This window comes from Mustela nivalis (assembly GCF_964662115.1).
Source record: "Mustela nivalis genome assembly, chromosome: 13".
Classification (NCBI taxonomy): Eukaryota; Metazoa; Chordata; class Mammalia; order Carnivora; family Mustelidae; genus Mustela; species Mustela nivalis.
Genome location: NC_139032.1, coordinates 76159507 through 76187394, shown reverse-complemented (window position 1 = coordinate 76187394; position 27888 = coordinate 76159507). Strand labels below are relative to the sequence as shown.

The 27888-nt window shown below is 41.8% G+C and overlaps 1 protein-coding gene across 3 annotated transcripts in view; it reads left to right on the top strand.

Moving 5' to 3' along the window:
• The window catches only part of ASTN2 (astrotactin 2), an 855422-nt gene that overhangs the window by 655498 nt on the left and 172036 nt on the right, over positions 1-27888 (top strand). For all 3 annotated transcript variants that reach the window (XM_082697137.1, XM_082697136.1, XM_082697135.1), the window contains one exon: positions 18712-18977. In XM_082697137.1, the coding sequence (XP_082553263.1) occupies positions 18712-18977 (266 nt within the window). The remainder of the gene's footprint in view (positions 1-18711; positions 18978-27888) is intronic.

Below are 27888 nucleotides of genomic sequence, written 5' to 3'. Positions count from 1 at the left end.
GAAGAGATGAAAAGATGATTTGAAGTAAAGCATGGTAACTTGTTGCAAGCGACAAGCTGTGGAACCTTGGAGAATTTACTTAGCCTTGCTGTACTTTACTTTCTACCTCTGCAAAATGGGACTAACAGGCATGTTGTGAATGTTGGATGACTTAATAGAACTCGAGTTTTTAGAGCACTGCCTGGTAGAGAATGAATGTTCTAGGAAGGTTAGATACTGTCATAATTATGATCATTACTGTGATTTATACTATTCTTGAAAAAAATATTTCCCCCCTCTTCTATTATTGGAAAACAATTCTAAAGAGGAAGAGGAATTTGTGCTTATAGAGTCTAAAGGAGAAAAATGAAAGAATTAAAAATAGTACTTCCTGGGGCGCCTGGGTGGCTCAGTGGGTTAAGCCTCTGCCTTCGGCTTGGGTCATGATCCCAGGGGCCTGGGATCGAGTCCCGCATAGGGCTCTCTGCTCAGCAGGGAGCCTGCTTCTCCTCATCTCTCTCTCTGTCTGTCTCTCTGCCTATTTGTGATCTCTCTCTCTGTCAAATAAATAAATAAAATCTTTAAAAAAAAATAGTACTTCCTAACCAAGTCTGTTTGAGCCTAGAGGTTTAACATTATTAAAATTTCCATGAAACAGTATAATAAAATTGTATCTATCACTCTTACTTACGTCTAAACTGAATAATAAATTATCCCAAGGTGGTGTGGTCTAAAACAATGCACATTTCTTTCTTTTTTTTAATTTAAAATCAATTTAGTTAACATATAGTGTATTATTCGTTTCAGGGGTAGAATTTAGTGATTCATCAGTTGCCTATAACACCCAGTGCTCATTACTTCAAGTGCCTTCCTTAATGCCCATCACCCACTTACACCATCTCCCCTACCCACTCCCCTCCAGCAACCCTCTACTTGTTTCCTAGAGTCAGGAGTTTCTTATGGTTTGCCTCCCTCTCTGTTTTCGTCTTATTTTATGGTTCTGTCCCTTCCCCTACGTTCATGAAACAAAACAACACACGTTTCTTATTTAACAGACCCTGTGAGTCAGAATCTGAGCACAGCCTGGCTGGATCCCCTACTTCACAATCTCTCATAAGACTTATGAGAGGTGGGGGCGCCCGGGTGGCTCCGTGGGTTAAAGCCTCTGCCTTCAGCTCAGGTTATGATCCCAGGGTCCTGGGATCGAGCTGCGCGTGGGGCTCTCTGTTCAGCGGGGAACCTGCTTTTTCCTCTTTCTCTGCCTGTGTTGAGTAGGATTCAGTTCGTCAAGGATTGTTAGACTGAAGGGCTCTCTTTCTGCCTTTTGGCTGGAGACTTTGAATGATTCCTTGACACATGGAGCACTCCATGAGAGCCTGTTTCAGCAAAGCAAGAGAGAGTCTGAGGAAGACAGAAGTCACAGTCTTTTGAAACCTAGTCACAGAGTGATATCCCTTATTGTCCTATTCTGTTGGGTAAAAGCAAGTTACTCAAGTGGAAGAGATTATAATAGGCCATGCATATTAGGAGATAAAATCATTCCAGGCCATTCTTAGAGGCCCCATCCCTCCCACCTGCCTTCCATCTTCCACACTTTCCTTTCCTTCCTCCTTCAATCTTTTATTCTTGTATCTCCCTATCTACCGTCTGTCTGTCTGTTATTAGTCTACTTTCTGCTGAAATTCTGACTCTGATCTACGTATGCCATACTCAATACCTGTCTATTTCTCAATCTGGCTTTTACCCAGGACATGGTATATGTTCAATAGATGTTTGAATTCAATTTAAATTTACAGCATAAAAGAGTACGTAAAGAGTCAACTTTATCTGTTATCTTGATATAACCATTACATTGGTTATCTTCATATAAATATAAACATTTATAAGGTTCTCCTTTAATCTGTTCATGCATACTTATGACCAAGTTGGGTATCTTCCTTTTTTTTTTTTTTTAAAGATTTTATTTATTTATTTGACAGCGAGGGAGAGCAAGTAGAGGGAGAAGGAGAAACGGGCCCCCTACTGAACAGGGAGCAGGACTCAGAGCTTCATCCCAGGACCCTGGGATCATGACCTGAGCTGAAGGCAGATGCTTAACCGACTGAGCCACCCAGGAACCCCCAAATATTTTTCTAATAAATATCAATTTTTATATTTATTTAATATAGGAATATGTTTGAAATCACTTTTTTCTGGCCGTCATAGTTGTCAGATTGGCTTACATAAGACTTTCGCAGGTTGACACGCCCATTATTGAACATTTAACCATCACAAAAAAGGCTGCATAAATGTTCTTGTGCAGGGAGGATTTTTTTTTTTAATTTTGTTGAACTGATATGGAAACAGCTGGTTCAGAATTTTGAAACGTTATTTCAATATCATATGCATTTCTGTGTGTTGGCCAGACCCACTTTCTAATAGTTTGAACTAGTGCATGTAGTCCAAGGGCGGCAGTAATCAAACACGGACCAAGTAGGTGCTGGATAAATGTTAGTAGCATTCGAAGAACATTTCCTGTGTAGTGTCATTAGCCTCAACTCAACACAATGCTTAGTGGGGGTTGCTGGGAAATTTCCCATGGGCCTTATTTCTGCTAAGTCTCATATCTCATCCCCATTCCAGATTACCTGCTAAGCTCGTCTCAAGGATTTCATTCACCTTTCTAATTATGGTGGCTGCCATTGCCCACGGCATCCATTGGTATCTTTAAGACTGGGTAGCAGCAGACAAAGAGACAGTCTCCTTTTCCCAAACCCCTCCCCCATCTCTACCTTTTATATTCTTCTCATGTCACTGCTAACTATTATTCTAATTTATTTTTACAAAAGTGAGAACATTTGATTGCTACTTTAAAAAATGTAAACATAATACGAGTGAAAATGCATTTAGAAAAAAGCATCAGAGCAGTACATACTATAGAGGTGAAGAATTCCTCTTCATCCCCAGCAATAACTGCCTTACTGATTTTGTGTGATCCTCTGGCAGCCCTCTCTTCTCTGTATTTTATTGAGAAAAGTGCACATGCAAGGAGAGAAAATGGTATAGTGGATCCCTGTGTGACCATCACCCTGCAATAATTATTGTCAATCGTTTGCTGATTTTGTTTTACTATCCCTCGCTCCCAATTTGTTTTTTGTTGCTGAAGTCTTTTAAAATAAATCCCAGGTATCCTATCACTCCTCCTTTAAATACCGCAGTATTTATCTCCAACAGACAATTATTTTTTAGCATAATCTCTCAGCATCATTATCACATCTAGCAATTCACTCTAATGTCCTTAAATTGCTTCTGTACGCAATTATATGCATATATACGCATATATATATATATATATATATATATATATATATATGTAGGTGTCTTTAAATAAGGATCAAAATGTCTATGTGTTGTACTAGGTCTCCTTAGTCTGTAATAGTCACATCTAAAATTTTGCCCATGCCATTATTAGTTGAAGACATTGACTCATTTGTTCTTTACAATTGTCTACTTTGCATATTTAGCCAATGGCTCCCTCTTTGTGTTAATTTGTACTCTTCTCCTAGGATTCATCACTTTTTTTGTCCCATGGACCCATTTTGTAGAATGATGATGACTATAGACCCACTTATATTAGCATAATTTTTTTTTAAATTCATAAAATTAAGTTCAGGGAGTCTACAGAAGAAAAACTATATCAAGTTAGAGTTATCAAAATGTTTTTAAGAACATATCTGTTGTGTTATATATGTTACTATTAATTATTAATGATAAGATCCAGTGGAAAATCTAGCAACTTGTAATTGCTAAGTAGTATGGAATGTAAGTATTTAGAAATATTTATATTTCTAAATATTTAGAAAAAATTATAATTTATAGCAACAGTAATGTGATAAAAATGTAGGTGACAAAGTCCTAGGAAGTGGTACAGTGCTATAGTTCATTGTCTGCATTCATAATTTAAGGAAATGCTAAATTACATTTCAGGATACTTAAAATAAGGATATATTGTTTTCCCTATACAAGTTCATAGACCCTTGAATTTTATCCATGGATCCAATGAACATCAGCATACAGGCCACGCTGTGTGTGTCCTCTGGCATCATATTAAGGTACTTAGTTGTCTGGTTTACTATTTTAAGTGATACTAGGGTTGATCAGCAGGTCAGGTAGTTAAGTCTGATCCACTGATTAGACATTTTTCCATCAACCTTTCTCCTAATGGAGAGAGCCTCTCCTAAAGGCTCTAGGATTCATTGATGATAGCTGTCTAGATCTCTTGTTTTATCAGAGCTTGCAAAATGGCAGTTTCCTAATTCTGTCATTCTTTCTGCCTGCGGAATTGCCCTCAAGAAAAAGGTAGTTATCCTGAAATCCAAGTCACAGGATTAAAGCCTGATTAACTCAATTTTCAGATAATGACCTAGTTTCCTCGCCATCCCCAATGGTGATCAATAGGCTTTGTTTGCTTTTTGGTTTGGGGTTTTGGGTTTGGCTTTTGGTGTTGGTGTGAAGTATATTGTGAAACTTATTTATTTGATCTATTTCAATCAATTGCAGTCATTATTCTCTTTGATGTTCAGTTTATTCAATGTTAGGCCAGTGTGAGCCCCTCTAGATGGGCTTCTATGTCCTTTTGAAATGACCACATTAGTCTTTGGCAGATCTCTCTTTTTGGCACGGCAAGATGTCCCAGGCTCAGCTTGTACCATACCTATTCCAGAGTTGGACTAAGGAATTTTTCCAAGAATCTTTTGTGTCTCTTAGTGGGAAATGGTATTTCAAAACAAGAGTCTGGGCATAAGCATATTATTGCTATTAGATTGCCATTATTTCTAGGTCTTTTCAGTGGCAAGAACTATGAAACATTTATTTTTTAAATGATAAAAATGAATTATGAGTTTATATGATTTCCAATTAACATTTCAGTGTACAGAATTTTCCTTACCTTCTTTGACTTTATACCTGGGGTAGTTAGTTGCTTTTTACCCTTCTGATTTTAGTTCCTAATGATGGTAAAGTAATGGCTTGTTTGCTCTAGTCCACAATCTATACAAATAGTTTCATAATAACCATACCGATATTATGGCTAGCAGTAAATCCATTACATTTAGTTTTAAGATTTATTTGCAGATCATTTTTTTTCCCTTTGGAATATTTCTCCCTAAACATCTGCAATCAAATACTGCATTTTAAAGCCACTTAAAATAATTATTTTCTCTGTGTAGTTATGCCAACATATTGATATATAGCTAGTTTTTCCCCTCAGTTTGCATATAATTCAATGATTGTTTTTGTCTTTCTTGATTTAAAAAATGTATAATAGTTTATGTGCGTCCAAACTAAAACTTATAATAAGATTCACTTAAAAAAAAAAACCAACAAAAAACTTTGGCTTGTATCTTTGTCTCCTTGACCCTATTTCCTTGCTCCCTCTGTGGTTATCCTTTTTTGTTTTTGTTTTATTTTTTTAGTTTTGGTTAATTGTTTCAGTGTTGCTTAGTGAAAAATTGTATCTATCTATCTAATTTGTATATGGATGACATATACATATTATATAGAAACCTATTTATATAATATATATATATATTTATATTCCTTTCTTGTACAAAAGAAATCACTATTGCTCTGTACTTTGTTTTTTCCATTTAATTGAGATATATTTGTGATTACTCCGTATTACATATAAAGATTGTCCTAATTCCCTTTTAAGTACATGGACTCAACTCTGTGGATACACCATAGTTTTTCAACCAATTACCTATTGATTTTCCATAGATTCTTATTTTAAGGTTTTTATTGCTAATCAGTATGATGTAATGGGCATAAGTAACAGAAATTGCACTTTAAATTCTCAGAATTTGTAACTGTCTAGCCCTGAATCTCTAATAGTCTAGCAGATTGGATGCAGCTTAAGATAGTGGAAAAGTGCTTGCAAGTAAGACAGAATGGCTTGACGTCCAGTTCACTCCAACCCCTGATTTCATCTCTATGAGCTTCCATTTCTTCATCCCTAAGAAGTAGTAAGGGGTGTGCCTGGCTTAAGCATCGGACTCTTGATCTTAGCTCAGGTCTAGAGTTCAGATCTTAGGGTTGTAAGTTCCAGCCCTGTATTGGACTTCTTAAAATAAATGCATGTAAGCGTGAATGAATGAATGAATGAATGATGATAAGGAAACCTACCTCTCACTGTTGTTAGGACTAGTACAGACTACAGGAGATGAAGTTTGCAAAACAAATAGAACATCTGACCTGGAATATATCCCTGTAAAACATAGCTATTATTAATATTAGCAATATTCCTTATTCCTCAGCAACAAGACAGGGAGTCCCTAATGGGTCTTAGCCCTCTACTGGTATTTTGTTTTATATTTTTGATGGGTGTGCTCATTTGCACAGCTACAGCAAGGGGGGATGCCAATGGGAGAAGTAACCCACTTTGAATCTGTTCTTCAAAAGCACTGTCGGTCAATATGTTTAAAGATGATCTTTTAATTTGAGTATTACAATTTCAGTGGAAATAGTTAGAAGTAGGACAACAAGACTGGAGTGTCCCAGGAAGTGACCAGAGAGTTTAAGTTTGTTTTCTGTTGTCTCTTCACACCAAATCCTCCAACTGACCCCACTCAAGGTCACACCCTCCTTGATGTTCACATCTGGCAACCTCCCACGGGCCCCAGGATGGCCTGGCATGCCTGGTTGGCTTGGCTTTTGCATCAAGGTCATGCCCAAGCAGGGTAATCTGGGAGTCTCCATCTGAAGCAGGTTATTGACGTCCCACAGAGACCTCCAGTTCCCTGAACTCTGCCCTGGAATGATTCCTTTTGAGCATTTCATCCTTCACCTGTAACCTAAGAAGCTACTGGAAGAAGGAGAAAGGAATTGAGGAAGAACTAATCTCAGAATACTTCCTGGAGGGGACAAGTTCTGAGCAGAGTTTTTAAGAAAGAGGGATGATGGGATCCCAGTAGATGAAGGCAGGACAGAACAGAAAAGAGGCTTTGGAGTCATCCTGAATATGTAGTGGACTTCGGCCGAAGGCTGTCACCTCTCAGAACCTCTGTTTTCTCACTTGTAAAATATGGCTCTAAAATTATATTCCTTGTCCAAAGCACTGTTATGAGGAGCCAGTGAGATTCATAATGTCTTATGCTTGACAAAGATGAATAAAAGCTCAGGAAACGTGAATTTCCTTTCTACCTTTCCTCCTTTTCAAGCACTTATCCCACCACATCTTAAAAATATAACTAGGTTACGGTGCCTGGGTAGCTCATCCCCCGTTAAATGTCTGACTCTTAGTTTTGGCTCAGGTGATGATATCATTGTTGTGAGCCTGAACCCCACGTGGGGCTCCACACACGGGGCTTGGACTCTGCTTGGGGTTCATTCTCTCTCTCTCTACCTCCATCTCTGCCCCTCCCCCTCCTCCCTCTCTTTCAGTCTCTTTCTCGCTCTCTAAAAAAATAAAATAAAACATAAAATTAGGGTGTTATGAATACAATAAGAACTGAAATTTCTTACTGTATTCATTATCTCAAATTCTAAGAACTTTGCATTAGTATTGGTGATACTAGCCTTACTTTGCACGTAATAGGGCAGAGGCTCTGAGAGCTTGTTATACGCAGGGCCTCAGCTAACCCGTAAGTTAGCTTTTGTATAAATTAGGAAGTACTGCTCCTCCACTTGGATTCGATCCTATGGGCACAGGCACGACTAGTGGGGCAAGGCTGGATTCAGTCCCCACTCGCACCCTTGTCCCATCACTGTTGTGCGGTACACAGCGTGCATAGCTATACCCAGAGTCCCTGGTCTCATGGCAAAATTCCACTTAGATTTGTCTTACATTCAGACCACATCCTTTCCAATGTTTCCTGGGAGTTCACTTCTTCCTGCTTCTTATAGGATCCAGCTCCACTGATTATCTTTTCTCTGTGTCTTATCTCCAGTCTCTTCCTTCTCCTCCTCTTCTGGGTTTTTGTTCCTAGGAGATACACTGAATCAGGTCTCTGTACTTGGGTGCCAGTAGGAGTGGAACAAATCACTGTTCCTAATTCCACCCTTTCAGAACCCCCCCCCCCCCTGCCGCCCCAACCAGTGCCTGGCTCCAAACCTGGCACTGAATAGACCTGCTTAGCAAATGCTTGTTCATAACCCTCATAGTCATTACGCTAGGCTTCTTTGTATGGAAGCCAAACCGTTACCTGTTCTACCCACTGTCCTCGAAGCCTAGAAAGTTACTTTGCACGCGGTAATCATTCTTTGGCATGGAAGAACAATTTCCCCCCCCAAGAGCAGTCATCTTAAGCAGGCACTAGAGGGCAGCAGGAGATCATACATGGCCTTTTTTCTTTCTTTCTTTCTTCTTACTATTTTTTTTTTCTTTTTCCAGTTTCTCGTTACCCGCAGCAGCCCACCTTATCTCACTAGAGACAGGAATAAATGATAAACTTCGGTGCAAACTAGCCCCTTAACATCAAGAAGATAAAAGTCGGGGAGGGGAGGGGTATGCCTGGTTATGCCTTAGTCTGTGGGAAGTCCCACTTCTGGGTCCCCTGTGCTATACTGGGATTCTTCACTCTGCCCTTTACTTTCTTTAAGACAAATACAACAGAGCCATGCTGGTGTGTTAGTACTTAAAAAAAAAGAAATCATCCAAAGAATTCTAATTTGCAAACAAATGACATCAGCCACTACTATGGGGTACTAGGCAGTATCCAGGGGTCCCTCTCCCTGCCAGGCAGAGTATGACTTTCTGAATATTTAACTGCTTCCCCAGAGATTTAACAGCTTTCGCTAGAAATAGGTAAGGTTATATTGTCGCTTGTAAGGTGATACTACGTCACTTTGAGCCTCAGTCTCCTCATCTGTAAAAGGGGGCAATGATCCCTACTTTGTAGCGTGACGGCAAGAACCGTATGAGATCAGATTTCTCAGACGCAGGTAGGGCTGCGTCTTTTACTGCCACCCAGTTCAATGAGGAATTAGTGTCCCTGTTTTACAAATGAGGAAACCAAGTTTGGAGAGGTAGCGGCTTGCCCAGAAGGATCCTAAATCAGGTAGGCTTAACTCAGTAGCTCTGGATTTAAGTGTGCAGTTCTACCTTTGTCTACTGAATTGTCTACCTTGGTCTGCTGTGTTCCACTAGTTAGGAAGTGGGTAGCTTGAAGAGGAATTCCTGACTGTGGTTAAATCACCAGCAGGTAACCAGGGAACATTTACAAATCCAGACTTGCATAAGAATTGAATAATGCTGAGGTGAAGACCAAGGGCTAGAACAGATAATTCCTTTTAATTTACATTCAGTTAGCCAACTTATAGCTCACCATTAGTTTCAGATACAGTGTTCAATAAATTATCAGTTGCATATAATACCCAGTGGTCATCACATTATGTACCCCCCTTAATGCTCATCACCCAGTTACCCCATCCCTCCAACTACCTCCCCTTCTGCAACACTGTTTGTTTCCTAGAGTTAAGAGTCTCTCATGGCTTTTCTCCCTCTCTGATGACTTCCCATTCTATTTTCCCTCACCTCCTGTACGGTCCTCTGCCCTGTTTCTTACATTCCACATATAAGTGAAATCATATGATAATTGTTTTTCTCTTATTAACCTATTTTGCTCAGCATAATACCCTCCAGTTCCATCCATATTGATGTAAATGGTAAATATCCATTCTTTCTGATGTCTGAGCAATAGTCCCATGTGTGTGTGTGTGTGTGTGTGTGTGTGTGTGTGTGTGATTTCTCATTTGTAAAATATTCCTCATTTGTAAAATAGGGACACTAATTCCTCATTGAACTGTTCTGAGTGGCAGATAAAAGATGCAGCCCTAGCTGGTTTACACCTATGATCCATGTGGTTCTTGCTATTGTATAGCAAATATATATTTTTGCTATTTGATATATATACATATATATATCACATATATGTCGTATCTATATCTATATCTATATATCACATCTTTTTTATCTAGTCATCTGTTGATGGACATCTGAGCTCTTTCCATAGTTTGGCTCATGTGGACATTGGTGCTATGAATATTGGGGTACAGGTGCCCTTTTGGATCACTTCATTTGTATCTTTGGGGCAAATACCCAATGGTGCAATTGCAGGGTCATAGGGAAGCTCTGTTTTTAATGTCTTGAGGAACCTCCATGCTGTTTTCCAGAGTGGCTGCCCCAGCTTGCATTCTCCCCAACAGTGTAGGAGGCTCCCCTTTCTCCGCATCCTCACCATCCTTGCCTCCCATTCTTGTTGTTTCCTGTCCTGTTAATTTTAGCCATTCTGACTAGTGATTGTGATTTTGATTTGTATTTCCCTGATGCCAAGTGAAGTAGAGTATTTTTTCACATGTCTTTTGGCTATTTGTGTGTCTTCTTTGGAGAAATGTCTGCTCACGTCTTCTGCCCATTTCTTGACTGGATTATTTGTCTTTTGGATTGCTGAGTTTGGTAAGTGCTTTATAGTTCTTGGATACTAGCCCTTTATCTGATATGTCATTTATGAATATCTTCTCCCATTCCATAGGTTGCCTTTTAGTTTTGTTGACTGTTTCCTTTGCTGTGCAGAAGCTTTTTATCTTCATGAAGTCCCAATAGTTCATTTTTACTTTTTTTTTTTTTTTTTGGCCTTGCCTTTGGAGACTTATCTAGTAAGAAGTTGCTGTGGCCAAGGTCGAAAAGGTTGTTGCGTGTGTTCTTCTCTAGAATTTTAATGGATTCCTGTTTCACATTGAGGTCCTTCATCCATTTTGATTTTAATGTTTGTGTATGGTGTAAGAAACGGGTCCGGTTTCATTCTTCCTTATCTGGCTGTCCAGTTTTCCCGGCACCCTTTATTGAAGAGACCATCCTTTTTCCATTGGCGATTCTTTCCTACTCTGTTAAAGATTAGTTGGCCATAGAGTAGAACAAACGATTCTTTTTTTTTTTTTTTTAGATTTTATTTATTTATTTGACAGACAGAGATCACAAGCAGGCAGAGAGAGAGGAGGAAACAGGCTCCCTGCTGAGCAAAGAGCCCTATGCAGGGCTCAATCCCAGGACCCTGGATTGTGACCTGAACCGAAGGCAGAGGCTTTAAAGCACTGAGCAACCCAGGTGCCCCAGAACAAATGATTCTGTTGATGCTCTAGACACCCTAGAATTTGTAAATTCCTCATTGGTTCTGTTTCTCATTGATCTTCCAAATATTCCAAGATATAGATACAAACATTATCAACGTTTTTCAGATGAGAAGAGGTTAAGTCACTTGTCCAAGGTCACCCACCTGGCAATGGAAGAGGTGAAATTTAAACCCAGGCAAGTCACTGTACTAGAGTTGCCCTTCTGCAATCAGGCTTATTAACTTGTGTACTTGGGAGGGAAGCTGTGAATTAGACTAGATCAGGAGATCAGTTGTCCTAGGATTTAGCAGTTTTGTAGACTTGTCTTCTTCTTCTTCATCTTCTTCTTTAAAAAGATTTTACTTATTTATTTGACAGAGACACAAGTAGGCAGAGAGGCAGGCTGAGAGGGAGGGGGAAGCAGGCTCCCTGCTGAGCAGAGAGCCCAAAGCGGGGCTCAATCCTAGGACCCTGAGATCATGACCTGAGCCAAAGGCAGAGGCTTTAACCCACTGAGCCACCCAGGCACCCCGACCTGTCTTCTTTTTAGAGTCTCCACTGTTGCCCTCCCTTCCGTGCCTTAAATATGCCTGCACATGTGTGCACGTGCACCCTCCACCCCCACATACACACTTATCCCTACTGAGACACATAAACCTTATCAGAAGCCACTTGAGACTGTCCCACATTTCCTGGCATCAGGAGTTCATGCACCTTGTCAGGGCATTAATCTTAGCATGACTGTCAGGTAGGGGGCGGGCTTGAGCACCTCAGATAGAGCGTCCAAATAACACGAAGTGAGTCTGGGTCTGATGCTTAGGAGGAGAAATGCAGTTTCAGGATGGGAAGCCGCCTAGACTTAACAGAGCTGTCCCATATGGAAGGGGAGGCCTAAAACCATAGTAAGTTTTACATCATTAGAAGTTTCCAAGAAGAAGTTAGAGGATGATTTGGTGCTGAAGGAAACATTAGGTGGGATTTCTGAGTAGGTGACCTTTAAAAGCCTTTTACCCCTGAGATGCTTTAGCCCATTGGAAAGGGGTGGGGGAGCCTGGAGTTGGTGTCTGGGAGTGGCAGGAACAGAGAAAGGCCAAGTGTTTGCAACAGAGACAGCTCATTGTGCAAGAGTGAGAATTAGTGCTACAAGCTATCATTTCTACATCAGTAAAGTAAGGTTAAGACCATCTACCTTTGAGGCTATGGTGATAAATTGAGAGAGTGAGTTTGAAGTCTCATAAGTGTTACAGGAATGGAAAGGATTCAAGGGCAAGAGGCTCATGTCCATCTATTCCTTAATTCAGATATTTACCTGCAAGCCATCTACTCTACATCAGAGAGTAAACCTGTGCTGGGATGCAAATGATCGCTTAGAACAGGCCAAGGTCCTCACTTTAATGGAGCTTACAGTTTCATTGGGAAGAGAGATACTGATTGAACTAGCCCATTAAAATAAAAAGTGAGAGAAGCACACATAGCAAGTTCTCCGAGAGGCAATCTTGAGGCTCCTTCTTACAGACCGGGATTAGAAGGTAGCATGTCCTACGTGTCTCACCTGGGGTGCTGGAAACCCTAAATAGGAACTCACTGCCTGCCTCAGACAAATCTCTCCTAAATCCCTCCTGCCTATTCTCTGACCTTGTTTTATTTCCTTGTTCTGGCTGAGGTTTTGGGAGTTATGAAACCAGTTAGGATTCATCTCCTTTGTAAGTTCTGCATATTGGGGCTCGGTTTGGGGATTTCATTTCTATTCCATCTTGGTGTCTCAGTGGAAATTTCAGTTGTAACATCCTGTCACAACAGTGGGACTAAGAATTATAACTACCGCAGCAGCAACAACAGCAACAACTAATGGGGATCGAGTGCCTAACCCTTGCCAGGCACCTTATCTGATCCGCACAAGAACTTACTCAGTCGGGTTGGTGCCGTGAGTTACGAAGGGTGCACTGACGATGCAGGACCTTGACTGTCAGGCTGGGAAGTTTGGATTGGACCCTGCACAGGGGCAGACCTCGCTGATGGCCTCTCAGCTGGCTACTTTCCCTTTGTTAAGGATATCTGTGTGGGTCCTTGAGTCAGGCCTCAGAGCAGTTGCTTTCCTCCAGCAGGAGACAGTAAGTCCGCCTAAGAAATGATCCCATCTCAGCAATTCCTGGGAGGCCATGGCTGTAATAAAGGCCATTCTTTATGATATAAAAGTCTCACCCTCTTTCCCCCACCCTTAACGTTTCTAATTTGAGCCCCTCTGGTCCCTGTGGAGCCTTTAAATGCTTCAAGTGCAAGCCTATTGCCAAGGCAAGCCTGTCTGACTTGGGAGGCAGCGCCCTGCACTGTTGCCGAATATTGAACAAACATTCGCACAGCTTTGGCTCTCCCAGGAGCCCTTAGTCTGCTGCCTTTGTTTTGTTTTCTGGATGAGGGCAAGCGGTGCCATCACCTCCTGCCGGAAAGCCCTGGCTGCCCTCCCAACAAGGAGTTGTCACTTCAACTGAGGCTGCCTTTTTTTTTTTTTTTTTTTTTTTTTTTTTGGTGGCAACAAAATAATACCCAGCAGGAATTTGGGAGGAGAAAAAAGAGAGTTCAGTTGGCAGGTTCTCAAATGAATGGGTTGTAGTGTCATTGGAACTGAATTGGGCTTAAAACCAGACATGATCCTATTTTGGAAGCATTGTTCAGAGGGATGGGGAATGTGAACAGAGGATAAGTCTCTTCAAAAATGCTCTTTATCCTTGCCTGTTAAAGACAGCCTGTTTTAACTGAACTCTCCCATCCCCTCAATGGCAAGGGCCTATGTGAAAACCCAGAGGAGATCAGAACAACTGGCAAATTGATCAGCTATTCATCTGTAAACCTTCCCATTGAGAAAGCTAATTTTACTTTGGGAAGAGGTTGTCACTTGATTACAAGCCATCAATTAATTGTTAGTCTTGAAATTCACAAAGCTTGGCTCTTAGACTTATCAGTGCTCTGATAAGATAGCTTGGTGATCAGGGTCTTTAAATATATATCCAACAAATATTTATTGAAACTATTACTGAAAGCTTAACATGTTCCAGGTTCTGTGTACAATGGATATGGAAATCAGCACAACTAATACTGTCTTTGTCCTCTTGGAGTTTATAGTCTGAAGACATTGAGAGATGATGGATAGAACAGAACAGTATGCTACAAGATTTTTTTAATATGAAGCCCATATAGGGGCTTGGTGGCATGGGGATGGAGTTCAGGGAAGCCTTTTCTGAAGAACTGGCAATTGAACTAAAGATGACTTGAGGCACAGAGTGAGGTTGGATCAGAAATAATTAACTTTCACAATTGTGATGTCTACAGAGGAATAATTAATGGAATGGTTAATGGTTTTCCCTGTTGTAACTCCCATCCAGACCATAATTTAAGCATGATACAATCTTTACAAAAAGGATCATTGTTATTAAATGCTTGGAAGATAGACATAAATCTATTTCTTTGTTTAGGTCTCAGGTTCTTCAGCTGTTGAGCAATGGGGTTAGACCAGGTGACTCTCAAGTGTCCTCCTTTTGCAAAACCAGCCCTAAGTTCAGCTATGAGTTCTAGATTGCTACTGCAAGGCAGTTGGCAGCCTAGACTATGGGCTTTTAACACAATTGAATTGATAGACTGAAAAAAAAAAAAGATTTATTGGGAAAAAAACAGAACAGCAAAGATCTATAGCCTGTTTTGTTGTTAAATGGCTAGTTATATCTTTAACCCGGTAGCTATGAATGTTTGTTTGATCAAGGGAATTTTTACTCCCAGCACCACATTCCATTCCCAATTAAATTATATGCATATGGCAAGATGCTGTGAGAAGTAGGCCATCTATGTTTTAAAATATGAGATTGAAATAGTAGTGTAAGTGATAAATTGGCTAACAGAAGAGATTGGGACCGTGTGCCGAAAGGAACACTAACTCAACATACGACTTTGGAAGGTCTTTCTTTGGGACACTATTTCCCCTTGTTCAAAATAGGAGGGTGGATGGAATGGGAGAAGATATTTGCAAATCACACTATAGACAAAGGGCTGATATCCAAGATCTATAAAGAACTCCTCAAACTCAATACCCCCCAAACAGATAATCATGTCAAAAAAATGGGCAGAAGATATGAACAGACACTTCTCCAATGAAGACATACAAATGGCTAGCAGACAGATGAAAAAATGTTCATCATCATTAGCTATCAGGGAAATTAAGATACCACTTTACACCAGTTAGAATGACAAAGATTAACAAGGCAAGAAACAATAAATGTTGGCGAGGATGTGGGAAAGGGGAACGCTCTTACACTTTTGGTGGGAATGCAAGTTGGTACAGCCACTTTGGAAACAGTGTGGAGATACCTCAAAAAATTAAAAATAGAGCTATCCTATGACCCTGCAATTTCAGGGTAAAAAGAAGGGCCATCTGTACTCCAGTGGTCATAGCAGCAATGGCCACAATTGCCAAACTGTGGAAAGAGCCAAGATGCTCTTCAGCAGATGAATGCATAAAGAAGATGTGATCCATATATGCAATGGAATATTACTCAGCCATCAGAAGGGATGAATACCCAACTTTTGCATCAACATGGATGGGACTGGAGGAGATTATGCTGAGTGAGATAAGTCAAGCAGAGAGAGCCAATTATCATGTGGTTTCACTTACTTGTGGAGCATAAGGAATAACATGGAGGACATTAGGAGAAGGAAAGGAAAAGTGAATTGGGGAAATTATAGGGGGAGATGGACCATGAGAGACTATGGACTCTGAGAAACAAACTGAGGGTTTTAGAGGGGAGGGGAGTGGAGGGATGGGTGAGCCTGGTAGTGGGTATTAAGGAGGATATGTATCGCGTGGAGTACTGGGTGTTAAACATAAACAATGAATCTTGGAACACTGAAAAAAATTTTTTAAATGGGAGGGTTGTACCAGAGTAGCATTTCCAAATATATGCTTTTTCAATAGTTTTTGAAAGATGGTTTAGGGAGAAAAGATGCCCCGCCCTATTTTTTTTAATTGGAGATTCACAATTTAAGTGTATCAATGGCCTAATTGATTCCAGTGTTTTTACTTTAATCCATTATATTGCCACATTCCTGTGGCAATAGATAGATTTTCCTTCTGAGACTCCGTTGCCCCAGCTATAACCTGGGCCTGGAGCACAGGTCCCCAAACTTATTCAGGTAGCAAATATTTTAGGCTTTGTGGGCTATAGCATCTTTTTTTGCAACTACCCAATTGTGCCATCATCGTCATACACAATACATAAGTGAATGAAGATGCCAGTATTCCAATAAAAATTTCTTTACAAAAAAAAGGCAGAGGGCTGGATTTGATTCATGGACCAGTTAATTTACTGACGTCTGGGTCAGAGTGTGAGTTAACTGCCCCCCTAATGTCCTTGCAGCTCTGACTGCCCTCTGAGCTTCTCCCCTCAATGATTATTCTCTCCCAAGTTCGAAGTCATCCTTCTCCAAAACTGTCCCTCCAGCCTGCCCTTCCAAAAGTCATCATCATCTTCTTCTTTCAACTTGTCTGAATGCAGGACTGTCTCTGTCTGCCCAGCTGCTGAGATGCCTTCTTCACAGCTTTGTTTTGTTTATCTTAGTAACTACCCTTCTTTAATCCCCCTGAAGGATTGGTGAGTTGGAATTTGCCTTGTCTTCTTCCCTCTGAGCCTTTGATCTGATGCTCATAAGCATTTGCTGACAGCCAGACAGAAAAGGTGGAGCCCAGATCCCAGGCCCGAGGGCCCAGAGAGTAATGAATGAAGGCTGCATTTATTTGTATTTCTCATTGGCAAGCCCATTTCCAGATCAGCTGCATGTCACTGCAAGCTGAGAGCTAGAGCAGGAGGTAACCCTACTTCTTTTCTCTCAGGCCTTGGTGCCCAGGACCCCTGTTTCCACCGAGGCAGGAGCATGCCTTAACTTTACCAGCCTTGAAAGAAGCTGATGTCTGGGCCAAGTTCTGCCCCTTATCACAGCCTCCCCCCACCCCCCGCCCCGTTTTGCCACTCAGATTATGCATTGCACAAGTTTAAGAATACCATTCAAACAGTGTTTGGTGCAAATGGAACTCTCTGGGTTGTACAAATCCCTTTGCTTTTCAAGCTTTTTTATATAGTCATACACCCTTCTCTTCTTACGAAGTCTTACATAGAAGGCCAGTCAATAAAAGAGATACAAGTAGAACTGCTCTCATTGAAGCTGAAATGTGGGTTTTGAGTTCCATCCACCCAGTTTCCCTCTTGCCCTCGGCAGTCATCTGTTGAGATGCTGCCTGGGATCCACAGAATTCCCCAGAAGGATTTCAGAACCTCTAGACTAGATCATGAATGTTATTCTAGCTATTCAGGTTTCTATAATCTCCCTCTCTGATTGAGTCACAAGTACTTCCCTAGCACTATGCTAAACACTGAAGCAGGGGTTGGGGAGTGGGAAGCAGGAATGGGAGACATGGTCCCATCTCCAAGAGTAGATTATATCACCGGAGAGGTCAGCAGACAATGGGATGAGAAAAGAGCTTAACAAGATTAGGTCTTATAAACAGAAATACTTAATCAGAGAAGAAGGGCTAGAGCAAGGAGAGAAAAGACTTCCTGAAGAGGGTGACGATGGAATGGAGCACTGATGGGTGGAGAACCTTTGAAGAGGCAGAGGAGAAGAATAAGACAGGTGAGCAAAGACAGAAGTGGGAAATGCTGGTGGTATGGATCAAGAAAGATAGCACAAAATGGAGCATGGGTAATTAGATCTCAGCATGCACATGAAGAAGGCAGAAAAAGAAGTTTGAACAAGGGACAGATGAACTCAGACAGAAAGGGGAATTCATGAATGATTTTCCAGATAGGTCCACCTCCTTCTGTCTCATTTACCACTCATAACTGTTTTAGTGAGTATTATAACCCCATTTTACAGAATTAATCCTCACAGACCTTGGGGTATGAGGAGACCTTCCCAAGGTAGCTTACTATTATCAAGCAGAATTGGGATTTTTTTTTTAAAGATTTTATTTATTTATTTGTCAGAGAGAGAGCGAGCAAGAGTGAGCACAGGCAGACAGAGTGGAAGGCAGAGTCAGAGGGAGAAACAGGCTCCCTGCGGAGCAAGGAGCCCGATGTGGGACTCGATCCCAGGATGCTGGGATCATGACCTGAGCCGAAGGCAGCTGCTTAACCAACTGAGCCACCCAGGCGTCCCAGAATTGGGATTTAAATGGAAATTGACTTTAGCTGGTGTTTCCCCCATCACATGAAACTTCATGGAAAATATAGGACTGGGGCAAGTTTTCAAAAGAAGGGTAGAATTTGTTTAAATTGACAGTAGATAGGAATCTCTTGTTGAGAAAATATCTTTGATTTGTTACATCTTGCGGGGTCCTTGAAGAGTCCTCTTATCTAACCAGTCAACTTTAAATATGGAAAAAGTGAGGCCCAGAGAAAGTAAGGGCCTGCTTAATAGGAAGAATAAAAAAGACACGATTCTGACATCTGAGTCATCAGGCCAGTGCTCTTTCCAAGACATCATGAGTAAACCACTCTATCATCTTTTTTCTTTTCCATGGGATACTACCTCCTTGGCACATTGGACCCTATGGGTTCAAGAGTCTGCCCTTTTGAACAATGTTGAATTCTCTCTCTCTCTCTCTAGAGACCACAGAGCTGGGCAGCAAGAAGGAACTCAAGTCCATGCCCTTCATCACCTACCTCTCAGGGCTGCTGACCGCCCAAATGCTGTCGGATGACCAGCTTATCTCAGGTGTGGAGATCCGCTGTGAGGAGAAAGGCCGTTGTCCATCTACCTGCCACCTTTGCCGCCGACCAGGCAAGGAGCAGCTGAGCCCCACACCAGTGCTGCTGGAAATCAACCGTGTGGTACCACTTTATACCCTGATCCAAGACAATGGTACCAAGGAGGTGAGTTCCCCTGATACAGCCACTAATTCACATCTAAGTACCAGTCTTCCTCCCTCTTGCCCTTGTGGGCCCTTTGTCCATTGGGATTGTCTTTCATCACCGTCATGGTGATGGCTGATATTTATTGATCCCTTACCATATTTTAAGTACACATATAGCTGTTATAACCAATAAATCCTCTAATCTCAATGGCTTAATATAATAGAAGTTATTTCTTGAAGTTATTTCTTAATATTTCTTGAAGTTATTACTCTGAGAAGGGGTTCAAGACCCATATTATTCTATCCTGTGCCCTCATCAACCTGATGCTTCCACAGTTGCTGTGGAAGAAGAAAGTACATGGGAGATCGTATGTGAGAAGTTTACATGCACCAAGCCCGAAAGTGACAAATATCATTTCAGCTCCTTTCCACTGGGTCGAACTCATTCATTGGGCACACCTGTCTACAAACAAAAACAGGGAAATATATTTTATCTGATGGTCTGGGGAAGAAGATACATGGGTTTGTTAAAAACCTAAAGGTCTCTGCCTCAATATTATACTTGGATTATCTCATTTAATCTTCCATCCAGATCTGATTTATGTATAAATATTGGTTTAACGTATATGAAATTGCCAGCATTTGATCATCTTCTTATTTATAAAAAATGATAATTCCAGGGACCCCTGGGTGGTGCAGTTGTTTAACTGTTCAACTCTTGGTCTTGGCTCAGGTCATAATCTTGGGGTCATGAGATGGAGCCCCGTGTTAGGCTCTGAGCTCAGCAAGGAGTCTGCTAAACTCTCTCTCTGCTCCTCCCTGTGCACATGCTTGCTTGCTCTCTCTCTCTCTCTCTCTCTCTCTCTCTCAAATAAATACTTTTTTAAAAAATGGTAATCCCATATGCTTCATCCTAATGTCATGTCCACTTTACAAGTGAGGAAACCTTGAGGATGTTTACTGATTTGCTCAAAGTTGGTCTGCTTCAGAGCCTAGGTGCTTAATTGTGAAATTAGATCTCCTCTTTTTCCTCTTCCTGCATCCTTCATATCCCATGGCAGCATGTCTGGGCTTGAAGAGACCATATAAATGATTTGTTCACTGGTTTGCACAATTGTATTCATGGAACACTTTTTCTAAATGCAGTCTTTCAGGAATCCCAATCCATAAAGCCAAGAATAGTGATGCCACTCCTTCAGTTAGGGAGAGGAAGGTGGATAAAGCTTCTCCACTTTGTCCCCAGTCTTCCCTCTGCAGCAAATCTCTCATAGCCCTTGGCCCAAAGAAGATGGTCTGGTAGATCCCTAACCAATACCATCAGGCTGCTATGGATTATGCCTTCATACCATAGTGTTCTATTGGACTGAGTGCTAGAAGGTGGTAAATGGTCAGGTAGGGCTTCCTAGAGGAGAGAGGGGGATGAGAGTAAGGACCTGGGGAGAGTGTCAGGTAGATGACCAGAAGCAGAAGAGAACATGATCTGTACAAAGCCTGGAAGGCATCCCATGACTAAGATGAAGAGATAGAAGGAAAGCAGGAATGAGGCCAGAGAGGTCAGAAGGAACCTGCTCATATGGGTTATTGTAAACTACCTCATTGAATTTGGATCCCATTTGAAGGGGAGTGAGATGTTTAGGATATGCAGGACAGATTCGATAGGGTTAGATTCATGCAGCAGAAGGAGCCCTCTGGAAATAGCCCAGATGACTGTCAGTAGGAGAGCAGTTAAATAAGTGCACAGTGGAATATACATGCAGTGGAATAATCTACAAGAGACAAAAACAAATGAACTAGAGTATCATTAAATATGAGATGAATGAACATAATATTAAATGAAGAATGTAAATCCCGAAGATACATTTTATATAGTGTGATACCATTTCCCCTGTTTTTTGTTTGTTTGTTTGTTTGTTTTAGTATATATAACTGATTATTAGGTACTATTAGAATATGACTTACAGGAGTGTCTGAGTGGCTCAATCCATTAAGCACCTGTCTTTTTTTAATTTTTAATTTTTTATAAACATATAATATATTTTTATACCCAGGGGTACAGGTCTGTGAATCGTCAGGTTTACACACTTCACAGCACTCACCAAAGCACATACCCTCCCCAATGTCCATAATCCCACTCCCTTCTCCCAAACCCCCTCCCCCCAGCAACCCTCAGTTTGTTTTGTGAGATTAAGAGTCACTTATGGTTTGTCTCCCTCCCAACCATTTCCCCTGTTTTAAATTAAAACAGATGCGTGCCAAATACACTACATTTTTTGAATGAATACAGGTGCTATAAACTATTTAAAAAAGGAATCAAGGAAATGGTCAACATAGGATTCAGGATAATGACAGTCTTGAGTCGGGGAGGCAGGACAATGGCACGAGGGACATGGCATGGGTGTATCATGTTCCTACCCAGCATTTTGGGTGGTGGATTTGTGGGAGGTTTTTTTTTTTTTTTTGAAGTATTAAAATTAGCTAGTTAATGAACCCAAAGTAGATGAATATATAAAGCCTAACCATGCATGGTGCTATAATGACCTTGAGTCACAAGCTAAGCCTCATGGATGATCTAATCCGATGCGTCAGAGGTCTCCGCGCTAACTAAAACAAAAAGTCAAATATGAATAAATCTCCCCGCTCTGGCTTCAGGGTGAGAGTTGACTGTGAAGATGCAAGTGTGGAAAGAGGGAGACCTGTGAGGAGGCTGTTGAAACTTCCAATGAATACCAAAGATTGTCTGACCAGTGTTCTGTTAGTGTGGATGAGCAAAGCCTCTTGGTTAGCTGCATGGGGCCGAGCTCTCCAGGACTCGGTGGGGGAAGTTAATGAAAATCCTCATTTACTGCTTCAAAATCTTGGCCTAGTGCTGCCCTTCTGGGCCACACTCCTCTCATCTGTAATATGGCACCAGCCTAGCTAAGTCACAGGACTTTTGTGATGTGTTCTTGGCCCATGTGGTAGCAAGAGGAGTGGCGGTTCTCGTCCTCCTTGCGTAGGAGTCAGATTCCCCCATGTCTGGATTCCATGCCAGCTTCCTCGGCATGATCAAAACATCCATTTCTACGGAAATCCAGGGAGATGTTTTCAAGGCCACTTGGTGGGATGTTATCAGAAAAGCCCCAGTGTGAATGCAGTCACTAGATGTCACTGTTCTCCTTACGGAAGATTTGGAATTCTTAGAGCACTAGTCATTCATTCATTCATTCATTCATTCAGTATTTGTAAGAACTTACTATATGCCCGCTACTATGTCATGCCCTGAGAAGTGAAGTGGACGACGAGTAGACTTGGTCTTTATCTTCATAGAGTTTACAGACTTGTGGACCAGACAGGTATTAGTGAAACAATCACACAAATCAAGACAGACTGCAAAGTACCAAGAGAAGGCCAGGTCAGTGGGTTGAAAAGCGTGTGTTAGGAGGTCTTGTGGAGTTAGGGTTGGTTTCTCTGAGGAAGTGTCATTTAAACTGAGTTTTGAGGGGTCAGGTACATAAATTAAAGTAGAGGACTAGATTTGGCGGGGGGTCGCGGGAGAGGGGGAGGAGCCAGAGCACAAGTAAGGTTGAAGACCCAACTCCTGCGAAGGCCTGAAGAGTGAGCAGGCATGGCCCATTTCCCTGAAAAACTGAGATCCCATGGGGCAGGGGCCAGACTAAAGGGCAGCTCCATGAGCAGTACTTGAGGACCAAGAGGCAGGACCCGGCGAGGCAGAGCTGCAGAGGCTATGGAGGTGAGGAGTTTGGCCCCAGCAGTGGGAAGCCAGAGAAGAGTTTGGGCAGGTAGACAGGCAGGAGTGCCATCTTCTCGGCTACAGGCTGTCCTCCTCTGGGTCATCCCCACTCAGAAACGTTAGAGCTGGCTGATGAGCTGCTTCCTTGAGGCTCCAGCTTCTACTCCCTGGCCCCAGATCCCAATGGTAGGTCCTTTTAAAGGTGTACGACAGCCTAGGGGCTGTGCTACATTAGGCCTTTCCAGTAGAGCAAGGCTAAGTAAGGTAGGAGAGGGTGGGACAGGCCAACTGTAGGTGTGGAAATTATGTGGAAGAGGGCAATATGGCCGCTGAGTGAGACTGGTGTGATGAGAAGGCAGCCACTGTCCCTGGGATCATTGTTTTCTGCCTCCTTCCCAGACCCCATCACTCCTTCTCCCATGGCTCCGCCATCTCTTCTCATTTTTCTGAAGCCAGGGGTGGACACAAACACAAAAGTGGATGTGGATAAAAACACAAAAGAATCTTGGCCTGGGCTCTGACACTGAGACACAAGGCTGGGGCAAGTCTTTGTTTCCTGTGTGGGTTTTTCTTTTCCTATCTGAGAAGGCAGAGAGGCTGAGTGAGTTACTTTCTGAGTTTCCTGCAAGAGACTTTCTCTAAGTGGAAGCAGGCCGCTCAGGCTTTGTGCTCTACTTAGAATCCTGCTTCAGTCTCCTGTTCCCTGTGTGATGCTGAGTGATTTCTCCAAACCTCAGTTCCCACATCTGTGAAATGAGGTCCTTATGGAGATCAAATGAGTTCATGAATGCATAGTACCTGGCACATAGCATCAGATGGGCAAACATTTTCTGTGACAATGATAAAAACAATGTTTATCTAAACTTGACCCTTCTTGGGGCACCTGGGCGGCTCAGTGGGTTAAAGCTTCTGCCTTCAGCTCAGGTCATAATCTCAGGGTCCTGGGGTCAAGCCCCGCATCAGGCTCTCTGCTCGCAGGAGCCTGCTTCTGCCCCCCCCCCCCCGCCCCACCTGCCTCTCTGTCCACTTCTGGTCTCTGTCTGTCAAATAAATAAATAAATAAAATCTTAAAAAAAAAAATAAATAATAAAATAAACTTGACCCTTCTTCTTTTTTTTTTTTAATATTTTATTTATTTATTTGATAGAGAGAGATCACAAGTAGGCAGAGAGGCAGGCAGAGAGAGAGGGAAGAAGCAGGCTCGCTGCCGAGCAGAGAGCCCGATGCGGGGCTCGATCCCAGGACCCTGAGATCATGACCTGAGCTGAAGGCAGAGGCCTTAACCCACTGAGCCACCCAGGCGCCCCTTGACCCTTCTTTTTAAAATGAGTCCTTTGGTATGTCCTCTTCTAAGTAGTACTTAATAACTTTACAGATGCCCTGTGCTAGGGACATGACATTTTAGAGTAAGAGCTGTGTTTTTGCATGGGAAAGGTCACTGGTTAACCCAAAAGTGCAGATCATGAATGGAGGGATTATAAGAAAATTTTATTACTTTATAAACATTGCTGGAGTTCATATTCTGTTGTAAGGGATACCACAGGTGGAGTTACACATGTGTAAAAGGATTTTCTTCTCCTACAGACCTCCTGATGCAGAATGGAACCATTTTTCTATGTAAAAATTCCTGACTCCTTGGGTTATTTGAGGTGCTCAGTCAACTTGAGTCCCATTTTACAGCATGGTTAGGGAGTGTTGGTGAGGGGTTTGACTTACATGAGGTCTATGAGGCAGTTTTGGCCTCTGATTCTGGACCAGGGTTAGAATGTGCTCTGGCTAGCCCTGGGGGCCATGAGACACTAGATCCTTTAACAGTTGGGATCTCCTTGGGTCCATCTCCATAAATGCATGCAAGACATGATGTCTTGTACCAGTCAGAAAGGAGCACTTCATTACATGTCATGCTGTGATTTAAAGAACAAGGAAAGCAGGAAAAAATTCTTTGTGATGGACAGTTTGATTAATACATAAACCTCCTCCTCCACCTGTTAAATGACCCCACATAGCCCAAAGCTATAGTGCAGCTAGTACTTAATGTAGAAGACTTTGTGTGGCTATTAACTTAGCCTTTGGGTGAGGGAGAAGAAGAGGCTCCGGTAGGGGAGACAGGATGGTGTCAAGGTGAAGAGCCAGACAGAGCTGGATTAGAAATTCATCTCTGCCATTGACTACTGGGTGACCTTACTTTTACTTATTTGTAGAGTACGCATATAAATCTCTATCCATGTTGGGGTTGGGAATTCTCTTAGGAAGAACTAGAGGATTGGGACACCTGGAATCTGAACTAGGTTCTGTCCTTGACTCTTATATGACATTGGACACAAATGCATTGTGTTTTGGTCTTTGTTTCTTTATCTGTATAATGAGAATTCTGGTCTCACTTTATCCCTTACTATCTCTTGGTGCTGTGATAGGGTCAGACCTAACTTTTACCCTGAAAATAAGGGAAATATTTTGAGGTTAGAAGAGTCATCCTGTGACCTACAATTTATTTCCCATCCAAAGACAGTAACAGTTTTATCCTTAAATTAATATTAGGAAGAGGAAGGTGTACTAGGGCAGTGACAACATTTATGAGTAAAAGGGGATATTAAAATCATATCCTATTTATTTTTCAGACCAGCTTTTTTATTTTGCAAATAGTAGAAATAAGACCTAAACATGAGGAATGGTTTGCCCTTAGTCACAAAGCCAGTTCTGAATTTGAAGTAGTTAGGCACAGTTTTTGTCCTCAGCAGTGTCTTTCATCTCTCTTGAGAGTTAGTTTCCTCATCTGTAAAATGGGTAGTCATAACTTTCCCCACAGGGCTCTCACACAGAAAGATTAAGACACCCAGACACCCTTTGCTAGTAACTTGAGCACTGTGAAATACTCTACAGATGGATTCGTTCCTAGTGCTCGGATCTCCTGACTTCCAATCATGTGAGTTTTGTTTTGTTTTGTTTTTTCTTTTTCTTTTCATGCTGCTCTAGGAAGAGCCATGTATAATTTTGGTCTTGTTGTGGTTGTCTGACCTTCCAACAGATCCTCTCTCTCTGCCAGAAGGACTTGTTTGCTCTATTTACACTTCTTGGCTCTCACTGAGAAGAGAATTCCAAATGACTGCTCTTTGAAAAGAAATTAACAACCAAGATCACCCCTCCCCCCACCATGATTACCACCGCCACCGTCACCTCCACCATTATCACAAGCGCTGTCACCATTACTGTAGCACCATTGCCACCATCTCCTGGCCTTGGGTGCTTGGTGTGTGCCAGATTCTGTGCTAGGAGACAGGATAGAGAAGGGGAATAAGACACAGATTGTGCCTTCAAGGAGCTCATAGTCTAGTGGATGAAGCAGAAGAGCCACATAAGTAACTATAATTACTTGCATATGTTACATCCATGCATGACTTATTTTCAAATAATACAATTGACATTCCAACAGTGTTAGGAAAGTGGGAGAAAGAAACTCAGAGAGAGTCTGGAAAAGATTCTTGGGGCAGGCAAGGTGGATATGGGCCGATCATGGAACAGCTTGAGGCAAGTCTGTTGATAAGGAGAATAATACCATCTACGAGATGAGATGCGTATCACAGGCCAAACACTGTGCCGAGGGCTTTATATGCTTATCCCATTTAATCATCCAACACCTTATGAGGAAAGTACTATTATGATCTCTATGTAATAGACAAGGACACTGAGACTCAGAGAATCTTGAACCCAGTTCTATGAAGTTCCAAAGCTAGCCCGGGTCAGAGTTGGAAAGCTGTGACCCAGGGGTGAAATCCAGCATGCCACCTGTTTTTATAAATAACATTTATGAAATGTAGCTATGCGTTTGCATATCATCTGTGGCTGTTTTTCTGCAGCAACAGCAGGGTACAGTAAGAGCCACAGAACAGAGTATGGCACACAAAGCCAAAATGTTTACTTTTGGTTCTTTACAAGAAAGTTTGACAAACCTTGGTCTAGACCAAGGAATATTGGAAAGGAAGGGGAAAGAAAGTTATGTCAAATACTATATGCCAAACATATAGAACAGAAGATCAAAACTCAACAGTTCCTGAATGCTAACTCTGTGCCTGGCATTTTTAAGGGCTTTGTGTGTATTAATATGCACTCTCTCTGTATCAGTAATATTTCACTCTATCCTCCTAACACATTTGAGTATGTATTTTAATGTCCGTTTTACAAATTAGAAAGCAAAACCTGAGGCTTTACAGAGATAAGTAATTTATCTGAGGTCACATAGCTAGTGACTTGTGCGGTCAGAATTCAAGCTTGAATCATGTGCATGTTTTTGTTGTTAAGAGAGAGAGTGTGTGTGCAAGTGGGGGTGGGGGAGCAGAGAGGGAGAGAGAATCTCAAGCAGGGTCCACGTTCAGTGCTGAGCCTGACTCAGGGCTCAATATCATGACCCAGAGATCATGACCTGAGCTGAAATTGAGAGTGGGACACTTAACTGACTGAACCTCCCAGGTGCCTCTAAAGCTTATGTGTTTCATCAGTTACTCTGTAGCACAAAGTCTGAGAAATTGGGAAGAGATCAAATTGGAAAAAATGATGTTCAGGGGGCGGAGCTGTGGGCAGCTTTGAATGCTGCATCAAGGGAGTTGGGAACCATATAAACAACGGGGAGTCCACCTTCAAGATATGGATCAAAGGAAAGACATCACTAAATGTGACTTGGAAGGGCACCGGCTGACTCAGTCAGTGGAGCAGGCAACCCTTGATCTCAACTCAGAGACCCGTGTTGGGTGTAGAGATTACTAAATCTTAAAAAATAAAAATAAATGTGACTTTAGGTGATTGACTGCAACAACCATTGAAGGGTGAGTATCAGCGACCAGAGCTATGTGGAACTAGAGGGTATTATACTAAGCTAAATGCATCAATCAGAGAAACACAATTATCATATGATCTCACTGATATGTGGAATTTGAGAAACAAGGCAGAGGATCATAGGGGAAAAAAGGAGAACATGAAATAAGATGAAACCAGAGAGGGAGACAAACCAGAAGAGACTCATAATCTCAGGAAACAAACTGAGGATTGCTAGAGTGGAGGGGGAGGGCGGAATGGGGGGCTGGGTGATGGACCTTGGGGAGGGTATGTGCTACAGTGAGCGTTGTGAATTGTGAAAAACTGTGGAATCACGGACCTGTACCCTTAAAAGAAATAATACATTGTATGTTAATAATAATTAAAAAAAATA